Below are 12,355 nucleotides of genomic sequence, written 5' to 3'. Positions count from 1 at the left end.
TCCCTTGCAGACCTGGTCCCCCCCTATTGCCCTTCCCTGCCGGCCATCTTGTGGCCACATGGGGGTGGCCATCTTGTGTGTTTGAGTGATGGTCAATTTGCATACTGGCCATGACTAATTAGCATATCTGGGTTAATTAGCATACCCAGATATGCTAATTAATATTATTCACCAATATTATTTAGGCACTAAAATCCTCCTAGTGAAGACTATGACTATATTATTTACTTACATAAATTAAAAATTGATGTTAATAAAGTTACATGTCATTATGATTTAGACTTAACAGGAAGAAAATTCCCAGAATTATTTGGTTAAAATAAACCAAGAATACTTCTTTTAATTTCAAGATTGTCTAATATCTACCTTTTAAAAATAGCCTTGTTTCTTTGCCTTCATATTGAAAGCTACTTGAAGGAAGGGACACACAATGAACAGAAATGAAGACTTTATATATAATGAATAGTATATGATGTATGTATAAAAATTATAAAATATGTTATCATATATACTAAAATTATATATTTCACTAGTGACCCAGTGCACAGATTTATGCACATGAAAGAAAATTAATTAGAAGGTGGCCAGTGGGGCGGGACTGGGCAAGACAGGCTGGACATGGCCTGGAGCCAATCTCCCACGGTCCCTCAACAGCTGGCCACAACTGGGGTAGTGTCATGGCTTGAAAGGTGTCTGTGGAGTGAGCAGGGTCCCTCTGGTAGGTGGGGTCCCCCGGCCTGGCCTGTGGGAATTGGGCCGAAACCTTGAGGGGTCCCAGAGTACAAGAGGGCACTCTGCAAAGTTGCTGTCATAAAGGGTGTGGAATGCAAATGCAAGTGTAAAGTAAACCAGATTCGAGCTGACAGAGCCCCAGCAACAACATGACCCATGGCCGAAGGTGGAATCGGGCTCCCTCCTCTCTGGTTTTGAGGTGCATCACCCAAGAACCGCCCCTGCCAAGTCACTGTAGCTCAGCAGCTCCTATGTTGAGCGCCTGCCCCCTGGTGGTCAGTGCATGTCATAGCAACTGGTTGGATGGAGGGAAGGACACTTAACATTTTAGCCTTTTATATATATATATAAATAATATATACATATATTCAGAAGAAGTGAAACTCTTTGGTGCTTTAATTAATTATGAATTCTTTCAGAGTATGGGTATGGGTAATACATAACTTTTTATTGTACCTGTTTATTATACTTAACATAGTGTTTTGAGAACAATGAATGTAGCTGACTATTTCCAGACTGGTTTATTACTGTTGTAGGAGAAACAGCTTTCTCATCTCTTACTCCTCAATTATGCCTTGTATAAGACTCTAGATTTGTAGTAAAGCTGGAATCTAGGTTCCAAAAGGAATAGCTTTCACTTCACTTTTCCTGGACCTTCCCATCCCACCTTGGGTGAGTGCTCTCATCCCAGCAACCACCACCCACCCAAACTAGAGATATTGAGATACTTACCCGTTCATTTAGGGGGTGAAAATTTTCATCCACAGAGACAATGCGGAATTTTACTGAAAAAGAAATTTTCTGGTAAGTCTCAGACACGATAAAGCCAGTAATTTAGGTAATAACACAGAAGACTAAGAGATCAAGGTAATGGTGACTTTGTCAGGAAACCTGCTGAGGAGGTGGAATTTCCCTACATACCTGTCTGTCCTGGTTTATAGATGGGTTTGTCTGTCTGGACAAAGACGAGACTTTGATCATTCTTTACCAGCACTCTGCTCCTCTTCCTGAAGTCTTGTGTTTGTCCCTTTATGTGGACAGTGAAGAAAGCCACCTCTGAAGAGGGTGAGATTCTTGGGAGCTAAAGAACAAAGATACCACTGAGGAACAGCACAGTCTTCTCCCTTTGACTCCTTCAACCATTACTATTTTCTGTCTCTCATTCAGCTTCAGAAAGGGTGCAGTAAGTATGAATATTTCTCCAGGTATAAGACTGAAGATATTAATATAAGATATAGGGGAACTATATTAGTAAGAACAGCCATCAGTGGGACCCAAGTTCCCAGATAGCTCATCTGGAACTCTATTTGTTAAATTACTCTTTTTAACAGAGTATATGTTTTCTGAAGGAATGGAGAGAAGCATCTCTGAAAAAGTATGGGAGACGATAGGAGCTAAGTATTCCAAGTTGAGCATCCTCACAGAGGTACTGGGTATTTTCTTGGAGTACTTTGAACCATTTACATATTCCAAGGACAAAGACAAGTAATATCCCACTGTGAGAGAAAACTTCTGCTGCATGCTGTCCTTTTGTGAGGTATTTGTACAATCTGTTTCTAGGCATTGTCCAACTCTGGCCTGAAAGAGATGGTTATATAACAAAGCTAGAAAGAACCTATAAATCATACAATTTCTGTGGCTAAAACATTTATTTTTTACTAGAGGCCCAATGCACGAAATTTGTGCATGGTGGGGGGGGGGGGGTTGTCCCTGAGCCTGGCCTGCACCCTCTCCAATCTGGGATCCCTCTCGCAATCCAGGACCACTGGCTTCTAATCACCCACCTGCCTGCCTGCCTAATGCCCCAAACTATCCTCCCCTGCCGGCCTGGTCACCCCCAACTGCCCTCCCCTGGTTGCCCCAATGGCCCTCTCCTGCTGGCCTGGTCACCCATAACCCCCTGCCAGCCTAATCTTGCCCCTAACTATCTCTGCCTCAGCCCCTACCACCATGGCTTTGTCTGGAAGGAAGTTGGACGTCTGAAAGATGGCTAGTTGACCTGGTCTACTTAGCATATTACCTTTTTATTAGTATAGATGTTTTAGGAAGTACATTGAACTTTGGCAAGTAGAAAAATATTTCCCCCTTACCCTGGTGAAAAAATTCATGCTTTGTTCCTCAATAGCTAAAAATTCATCACCTTGGTTCTTTCTGAAATCCTCACTAACATTTGAAAGTCATTCTTTGGGATTGAACACTAGTTTTCCATTACCATGGAGATATAATGTATCAAATAGGGACGGGCAGCTAGTACTCACCGTGAAGGAGACACAGCGGAATAAGTCCTTCTCTGCCACCAGGTCAGTGAAGAGTCTCCTGTTCTCCCTGGGAGACTCCAGAGAAGCACTTACAGTCACTGTCTCATTCAGGTGGCTTAGAAGGAGGCAGCCTTTCTCAGGGGTCCCAGTGTGGAGCAGAGAGGGGACGAGCACCATATACTGTCTGGGAAGGGAAGAAGGCTAAATCAGAGAAAAACCAGAGGATAGCAAGTATTTTCAACCATCATTGTGTTTTCCATAACAATATGTACTTATTGCTACAATCAGTTCTATACTGTCTCCTCCATCTTATTTGCATAAGAATGATACCTTTTACTCATTAGTAGTGCCTCATAAGTTGACTTTGAAGATACTTCAATTTTATAGGAATTCTTTGTTTTAAAGAGCCTTAATATAGAAATTCTTGAATATAGACTCATAAAAGTACACATATATAATAAATTGTGGCTGATTACTCACTTTATAAAACAGTTTACATTAAAATTTGTCTAAGTAAACATCACTTGTGCATGAACACCATGACTGAATTTACACAAATTCAACTGAAAGAACTTCAGGGAACATAGATCTATTACATAAAATAATACATAAAAATGTAAATCCTCAAAATTTTAATGATTCCATGCTTGTAGGATTAAGTCATTTATTTATAGAGTACCATTGAAATTAAGAAAAACACAATGATTTTTATATTGTTTTATTGCCCTTTCCCTTCTACCACCAATATGAGCATTTATCCTTAAAAAAATACCACGGGCATTTGACATAGGAAACACAATTTTATTACTTTACAAAGTCAATAGGTGGGAGACTGGGAATAGGTAATAATACAGACAGATTAGTTGTTGAATCTGGAGGTCAGTTGAAGTCTCCACGTGGTCTGCTCCGGAGGAGCAATCTTCCTGTATATGTTTTAAATTTTTTCTTGGCAAATTTATGTTCCACACATCTTTAGAGCCATTCTTAAATCATTAAAATCTCTCTCAAATTATTTATTGCATAAGTGCTAATGTTTTGTTATAAAGCAGAGAGGCTCAAAGCAGTTAAACTACCCAGGGTCATTCAGACGGTACCTCTCAGCTAATCCCTTTCTTGCATTTGGATGTCTTTGATCTACTGAACATTTGCTCTTTTAAAGATGCAATAGCCTTAAAAAAAAAAAAAAAAAAAAAAAAGGATGTAATAGCCTTCCACCAGGCTTACTGCATCAGTAGCATCAAAAACAACCATATGGGAGCAGGCAGTGGCAGTGCCCATTTGTACACATCTTTCTCCTATTCTAAATTGTGTCTTGAGCTCTTTCTATCCAATTCAAAAGAACGAATTAGGGGCAAACGTCTAGGCCAAGCATGTGAAACTCAAAGGCTAACATGGGCCAAATAAACAAGGTTTAAGTTTATGTTGGCCACAAAAAAACAAAAGCTTCAATTTTCATAGAAACGTAGGTTTATTTCGATAGAGACATGCTGAATGCAAAGAGCTGAAATAAATGAGTAATCATTAACATAAAATAATAGAATATTTAATAAAAATTATTATTTTTTCTTGAATATTAACTTACCAGATACTAAATAACTGCACAAATTAATAAGCATAATGCAAATAAACCTAGTTTTCTTGTTCTCCAAAAGCAAAATATTTCCTGTTGCTCATACCAAACAAGTCAGTACAAGACTAATGATGTGGCAATCGGCTGCTAAAATACTCACTGCTGGTATTAGTGGAGAGAAATGGTGTGCCTGCGCATAAGGTGCGTAAGGGAAATGAATGCAACACGATTATAGTAATCAGTCATTAGCGAACGTTGTAGTTCATTATTAAAAATTATGTATAACAAGATATTGTAAAAATTAAGTTATGAAATTTTTATTAAAATGTTTTTTACATACTGTTATATTGGCTGGTCTGTAAAAATATTCATTGTGGGCCAGTTTGACATGCTTGTTCTAGGCTGATCAGATTGACATATTTCTCTGAAAATTTTATTATTTACCCCAAACGTCTAGTTAAATTCATCATTTGTTAGCAACTCCAGACTATGGTTAGGAAGCAGAAGATAACAACTTTTATCTGAGTGGCCCATATATTGTGCTGGGGTCCAGCCCCAGTGGGTCCAGGGGTTCCCCAAAGGCGTGGATGGAGTCGGCGAAGAAGGAAGGACACGGAGACAGTGTTCAGTTGACCAGCAGCCTAGCCAGGATCTCCAGCCAGGATCTCCAGCCAAGTTCTGGTCTGGATCTCCAGCAAAGTTCTGGTTCGGATCTCCAGCCAGGTTCTGTGTCCATGTTCTCTTGCTAGGTTCTCCAGGTTCTCCAGCTAGGTTCTGTAGCCATGTTCCCTCGCTAGGTTCTCCAGCCAGGTTCTGTCCAGGTTCTCCAGCCAGGTTCAGTCACCAGGTTCTAGTCAGGTTCTCTTGCCAATTTCTGTAGTCAGGTTCAGTCCAGGATCTTTTGCCATGTTCTCTCCAGCGAAGTTCTTCTGTCTGTAGGTTCTGTGTAGGTTCTGTCTTCTTAGTTCTGTGTTCTAAGCTCTGTATTCTAAGTTCTGTGTCTTGCTGTCTTGTTACGTCTGTATTTATACCAGTTGATTCAATCCTATCAATCTCTATTACAAAGGTTAGGGCGTTTCTTATCTCCATTCCAGGGAGTAAAGATTATGTAGCTTAAGCATGATTGTTCATAGTTAAAGTGATTAATTACCCGCCTGGCACTTAGTTAAGAGGTTTTATTCCCTCCCTAACTTCAGGGGAAAATCCCTACCTGGGGAAACAACCTCTCTCAGAGAGGTGACCTTGGTTAAAACACATAGTGCCAAGAAGGTGAGCAAACATATTAAGAACAGTATGCCATATATGCCAGGTCCCTTGAAATAGCAAGCATGGACCGGCTCCCGGCAATATTGGTCTATTACCTTATCTCCTCCTTCTCCCTAAATTGAATTGTAATATTATTTTCTGGACTCTGCTTACAGAAAAGACTTGAAGACTAAAGTCATGCCTACTATAATTCATCATTTCCAAATGCTTTACTTTCTCTCTATATTTTAAAAACACTTTATTGAGGTATGATTGACACACAAAAAGCTGAACATATTTAGTATGTACTATTTCATTAGTATGTAGTTAGGTATATAACTGAGAAGTCATCAGAACAATCTTTGCTATAAACATATACATCATTTCCAAAAGTTTCCCTCCTCTTCAATTATTATTATTATTATTGTTATTATTATTATAACTAGAGGCCCGGTGCACAAAAATTTGTGCACTCGGAGGGGAGGGGGGGGGTCCCTCAGCCCGGCCTGTGCCCTCTCGCAGTCTGGGACCCCTCAGGAGATAACAACCTGCTGGCTTAGGCCTGCTCCTGGGTGGCAGAGGGCAGGCCCAATCCCAAGGTGCAGCCCCTGGTTGGGCTCAGAGCAGGGCCTATTGGGAGTTGGGGCGCTGCCCCCTGTCATGCACAGAGCAGGGTGGATAGGGAGGTTGTGATGCCACCCTCAGTCATGCTCTGGGTAGGGCCGATTGGGGGATTGGGGCACTGCCTCCTGTCACACTCAAGGCAGGGTCAATGGGGAGGTTGCGGCGCCACCCCCTGTCACGCACAGAGCAGGGCCAATCAAGGGGTTGGGGCACTGCCCCCTGTCACGCACAGGGCAGGGCCGATCAGGGGGTTGAGGAGCTCCCCCCTGTCACTCACAGAGTAGGGCCGATAGGGGAGTTGGGGCACTGCCCCCTGTCACACACACAGAGGAGGGCGGATCAGGGGGTTGGGGCGCCGCACCCTGTCACACACAGAGCCACAGGGTGATCAGGGGGTTGGGGAGCTCCCCCCTATCAGGCACAGAGCAGGGCTGCTCAGGGGGTTGGGGCGCCTTCCCCTGTCACGAACAGAGCAGGGCGGATAGGGAGTTTGTGGCCCAGGCCCCTGTCACACACATAGCTGCAGGGCGATCAGGGGGTTTGGGCGCTGCCCCCTGTCACGCTGATCCTGGTGCCGGGAGGCCTCACAGCTCCGCTGATCCCGGTGCTGGGAGGCATATTATCCTTTTACTATATAGGATAGAGGCCTGGTGCACGGGTGGGGGCCAGCTTGTTTGCCCTGAAGGGTGTCCTGGATCAGGGTGGGGGTCCCCATTGGGGTGCCTGGCCAGCCTGGATGAAGGGGTGATGGCTGTTTGCAGCTGGTCACACCCCCTTCAGGGTGGGGGTCCCCACTGGGGTGCCTGGCCAGTCTGGGTGAGGGGCTGAGGGCTGTTTTCAGGCTGGCGGGTGACTGAAGCTCCCAACTGCTCCTTTTTTTCTGTTTTTTTTTTTTTTTTTTTTTTTTTTTTTTTTAATTCTAGGCCAGCTTTAGCTCTGAGGCTTGGCTCCAGCTCTTAGGCCTCAGTTGCTGAAAGCAGGTATCTGGTTTGCTTGGGTTCTATAATCAAAACACTGTTTTAACTCCAGCTCTGAGATCCCGGCAGGCTGAAAGCAGGTTTCTAGGGTTTTGTTTAGCTTCTATATTTGTAACAATGTTTCAAACTGCAAGCTCAGAGGCCGGCAGCAGCAGGTGGGGAACTTTGGAGTCCTCCATCACTGAAGCAAGCAAGCTTCATGTTCGCTTCAAGCTGCCTGGCTGCCGGCCGTCATCTTGGCTGGCAGTTAATTTGCATATCACCCTGATTAGCCAATGGGAAGGGTATCGGATGTACAGCTAATTACCATGTTTCTCTTTTATTAGATAGGATGGGAACACAATGTAAGATCTATCAGCAATTTTTAGGTATGCAGTGCAGTATTAATTATAGGCTCTATAAAAAATTATCATTTTTTACCCACATCTACTTTTTCTTCCTAGTTTTTTGATATTAATAGAAAAGACATCATCAGTCTATTATAATTTTATTCCATATACTACTTTTATTTTTAGCCAAATTGAGATCACAATTTAAAAAATTCATTCCACACATATTTGATATTTCAAGCAACTATTTCACAAAGGTTTGGTTAGCATTCCTTCAACAAATATTGAAATTGGAACCCATCAAGGTTGAGTAAATTCCCCGATATTTCACTCGTACTGAGCAAATAAAACATTATAATGTATTACTTAATCATGAATGTTTGCATTTTAAATATTTGCCTTGGTAGGGGTGATTAAATTTTGCACATATTAAACTGGTGACTTCATTTTTTAGTGTCCCCACCCCCCTACCCTCTTCCACCTCCACCTCCCTGCCCCCGCCATCACCACACTGTTGTCCATGTCCATTTGTTCTTTTAACCTTATCTTTTTCATCTTCCTCTGTAACCTCTATCTCTCTAGGCAATAGCTCTTATTTATCACATCTAGGGCTAATGAGGGATGGTTAAGGTGAACTTCGCTATATAGTGAGGAGAAAATACCTCTTCTGTTATGACAACTAGGCCATGAAACTTGTTCTTTGTTAAATGGCGGGAAAGATATAAAGTAATGGTTTTCAATGGGCAGAATAGTTCTCTGTTGTGTTGGACTGAAAACACAGATTGCTTAACATTTCTACCCCAATAAATGCCACTTGCTTCTTCTATTTAGACTGTGCTCAGAAAACAGAACAGCCCTCACATATTTCCAAAAGCTCTCTGATTGGAATGCAATAATGCAATGCGTGACGGTACCATCCACAGTTTTGTAAATGAGGTAGAAGAATAATGAGAAATACGGCCCTACTGGTTACTGGGGAATTATGCACTGAAGAAGCCTGGAGAAGGTAGGAACTTGAGCTCGTCAGAGTTCTGATTTTTTACTTCTGTACATTGGCCTGGAGAGGATCTACTGTCTTCAGTGGGTCAAAGTAACACTCAGGGCGGAAGACCCCTTCACCTCTCTCCCCTTTTGGTGCCCTGGAGGCTGCTCTGTACCAATCTGGGATGTAGCTACATCAGAGTCATCTAGGAGTGCAGTGTGGGCAGGCAAGGGAGGGTTAGAAGTCCAGGATCCTTCAGTTGCCTATATGTTGTTATTGGACCCAAGGATTTCATAGCTCTCCAGAAGGAATGTAAAGGCAGCTGGCTGAGGCCAGTGAGGCCAGAGGTCTCAAATGGGTTACTAGCCGGTGATCCTGTAGCACAGGCTGTGCTGGAACAACAGCCATAGAACAGGAGGCAGAATGATGTTGAAAGTTGGGAGTTCTACGTGATAAGAAAGAGCTGAAGTGAATCAGAGTCAGCTAGAGAGAACTTCTGGGACTTCTTGATAAAGGGACCAAACTGAGAGAAACTAGTTGGCTAAAGACTCAAATGATGAATGTTAGCAGGTAAGGATAAACCAGATTGATATTGGCTAAGAAGACAAAGAACTCAGAGACCAAGGGCCCTGCCCCTTCTTCTCCACCAGTAAGTAAGAGCGATCACATCCTTCTGGACACTGCCTTGGAGAGGAACGGAGAGGTGGAAGAGAAGACTTACAGTTTTTGGATTTCACCAACTTTATAACTGAAGAGAGTTAAAATTACCTTCCCCCTGCATTGACCCTTTACTGAGCGTTCTTGATGAAGAATCAATAAGTTATTGAAAAATAAAGGAACTATATTTTCTCTATGCATGTGATCTACAATGTGAGCTAAATTACAACCCACTATACACTTTAAATATTTTTATAGTTAATGCTTTCTATCCAAAAGAATGAGTCTGTGGAGTCTCAGGTTTTAGTTTATAATGAATACATGCCTCCTAGTGATGACATTGTGTAGATGACTATTATTTTAAGAGTACAGAATAAACAAAAGGAAAAATATATTAACCATTTATGATTCCTCTGTTATGATTAGAGGATATTTTAAGGAATGGAAAGGTAGCGTTTAATAGAAAAGACAAAGCAAAGCCATAAAGGAGAGACTAAAAGAACAGACTTGAGGAAAAGACTTTGAGACTTACGGTTCTGCAGAGTTTGAGGCATTGGTAGAAAACAGGACAAGGAGAAATAGTGTGAAACCTGAATGAGGAAGTCTGACTTTCCCCATCATGAGGGAAAAATCTCAGGGCCGTATTGTGCCTCACTTCCTGTCTTCAGCCTGGTCAAATTTACCAGGCTTTATATGGCTGCTATTTTGCAAGGCCACTATAAAGATTTCAAATAGATCTCAGAATTGGACACAGATTTCCAAAGAGGGTGGTTGCTCTCAGTGATTGCCTCATTACTATCAAGGCTGATTATTTGTTTTCCAATGGAAAAAAGAGAGTAGTTGTTGTTTTTTTTTTGAAATGCCTGGTTCTCTTTTCTTTTCCTTTTTTTCTCTCTTCATAGTGTGAAATAGAAAAGTAAAAGAAAAAAGCTGGATGGTGGTAGAATAGGTCTGCAGGAAGTGTTTTTCCCCCTTTACTTATAACATTGAATCTGAAAAACATGCACCACACAATACAACTTTTCCCATAGCTGGAAATGTTTAACAACTTTTTATTTAAATGTAATTAACACAACATAAAAGTCACTATTTTAAAGTCTACAGCTAGGTTATTTTTAATATTTTCACAGTGTTATATAACCACCATCACTATCTAATTATTTGTGTCTAGTTTCTTTCACTTAGCATTATATCTTTAAGGTTCACCTATGTTGTTGCATGTATCAATATTTCTTTATATGGGTGGCAATTATTTCATAGTATGAATGTACCATATTTTGTTTATTCATCAATTGATAAAACATTTGAGTTGTTTTAACTTTTTTGTTATAATGAATAATTCTGCTATGAACAGTTGCGTAAAACTTTTTGTGTGAATACGTTTTCAATTTTCTTGGGTACAGAAATAGGAGTGGAATTGCTGGGTCACATGGGAACACTTTTTTAGAATAGATTTTTATTATTGATGTCAGAGAGGAAAGGAGAGGGATGGAGAAACATCAATGATGAGAAAGAATCATTAATCAGCCCCACACTGAGGATTGAGCCTGCAACCTGGGCACGTGCCCTGACTGGGAATGGAACCATGACCTCCTGGTTCATAGGTCAATGCTCAACCACTGATCCATGCCAGCCAGACTCATGTGGGAACTCTAGTTTAAAATATTGAATACCTGCTAAACTGTTTTCCCCAGAAGCTGCAGATTTTTTACATTGCCACCTGTAATATTTGGGGCTTCTATTTTATCGATCAGCTGCCTCCTGCACACGCTCCACTGGGGATGTGCCCACCACCAATGTACATGCCCTTGACCGGAATCGAACCTGGGACCTTTCAGTCCGCAGGCCGATGCTCTATCCACTGAGCCAAACCAGTTAGGGCTCGTATATCTTCTTTAGAGAGGTTTCTGTCCAATTCGTTCACCATATTTTAATTCAGTTGTTTGTTTTCTTATTGTTGAGTTGGAAGAGCTTTTTATATGTTCTATGTGCTAGATATATATTAGATATATGGTTTGCAAATAATCTCTCATTATGTGGCTTGCTTTTCTCTATTGATAGTATTCTTTGATGCACAAACTTTTTAAATTTTGATAAAGTAAAAGTTTTACCCATGAACCCTCAATTTTATTCTATTGATCTATATGTTTACCCTTTTGCCAGTGCCGTGCTCTCTATTACTGTAGTTTTGTAGGAAGTTTTGAAATAAGGAAGTGTAAGTCTTCTTTATTTGTCCTGCTTTTTCAATATTGTTTTGGCCATTCTCAGCACCTTGCAACTCCAAATGAATTTTAAGATGAATTTGTCCATTTTTGAAAGAAAAGATGAAATAAGTTGTAAGGTTTTTTAAGTGTAAACCAATATTACATATAAAAGCTTCTGGACAGAGTGAGTTATGTGGTCTTAGTAGTTGCTCAGCACTGAAGTCTCAAGATTTGCAGACAAACTCAAGGAGCTAAATAGCTAATTAACCCTCCTATGCACCTATGGAAATAATTAGTCCAAACCTAATTAGAATACCATCTTCTCTTTTAAAATATCAAAAATAATCTTTGGAGAGAATACTATTGTGAATATGTTTTCAACTTTTTTGGGTATGTAAGTTTTCTGAGAGAAGACTGTCAGAAAAATTATCAGGAACTTAGAAAAAAGGCAAAAGAATTAGAGCACTTTCTTTCAATTAATCCAACTTTGGGGCAAGGACCACTTAAGGAGTATCTGAGAATAGACTTAGTTCATTTCATTATTTACTACAAATGAAAGTTTCCAGACTAAATGAAGTTACTTTTGTTTTTGTCAGGAACATATGCAAATAAAAATAATTTCTGTCCAGTGGAACAGATAACCCCAAAGATTTTATAGCATATTTTATGTTATTTAATTTTACACTTAACCCATCATTCTTATCCTAACAGTTTTTTTGGATGCTCTTTGAAATGGTTATTTCATTAATTAGTAGGTTAAATTAAATTTTTTTTGAC

At 40.7% G+C, this 12,355-nt stretch overlaps 1 protein-coding gene across 1 annotated transcript in view; it reads right to left on the bottom strand.

Moving 5' to 3' along the window:
• The window catches only part of LOC118651278 (PZP alpha-2-macroglobulin like), a 50,243-nt gene extending 40,176 nt beyond the window's left edge, over positions 1 to 10,067 (bottom strand). The window contains exons 1-4 of the mRNA XM_036300273.1: positions 9,907 to 10,067; positions 2,991 to 3,174; positions 1,654 to 1,813; positions 1,465 to 1,517 (exon numbers count right to left, since the gene is read on the bottom strand). Of these exons, the coding sequence (XP_036156166.1) occupies positions 1,465 to 1,517; positions 1,654 to 1,813; positions 2,991 to 3,174; positions 9,907 to 9,995 (486 nt within the window). The 5' untranslated portion in view covers positions 9,996 to 10,067. The remainder of the gene's footprint in view (positions 1 to 1,464; positions 1,518 to 1,653; positions 1,814 to 2,990; positions 3,175 to 9,906) is intronic.
• Between the last annotated feature and the right edge of the window lie 2,288 nt (positions 10,068 to 12,355).

This window comes from Myotis myotis, unplaced genomic scaffold, assembly GCF_014108235.1.
Source record: "Myotis myotis isolate mMyoMyo1 unplaced genomic scaffold, mMyoMyo1.p scaffold_m19_p_3, whole genome shotgun sequence".
NCBI lineage: Eukaryota > Metazoa > Chordata > Mammalia > Chiroptera > Vespertilionidae > Myotis > Myotis myotis.
The sequence above is the reverse complement of the archived record's forward strand: the minus strand, read 5'-3'. Positions and strand labels throughout refer to the sequence as shown.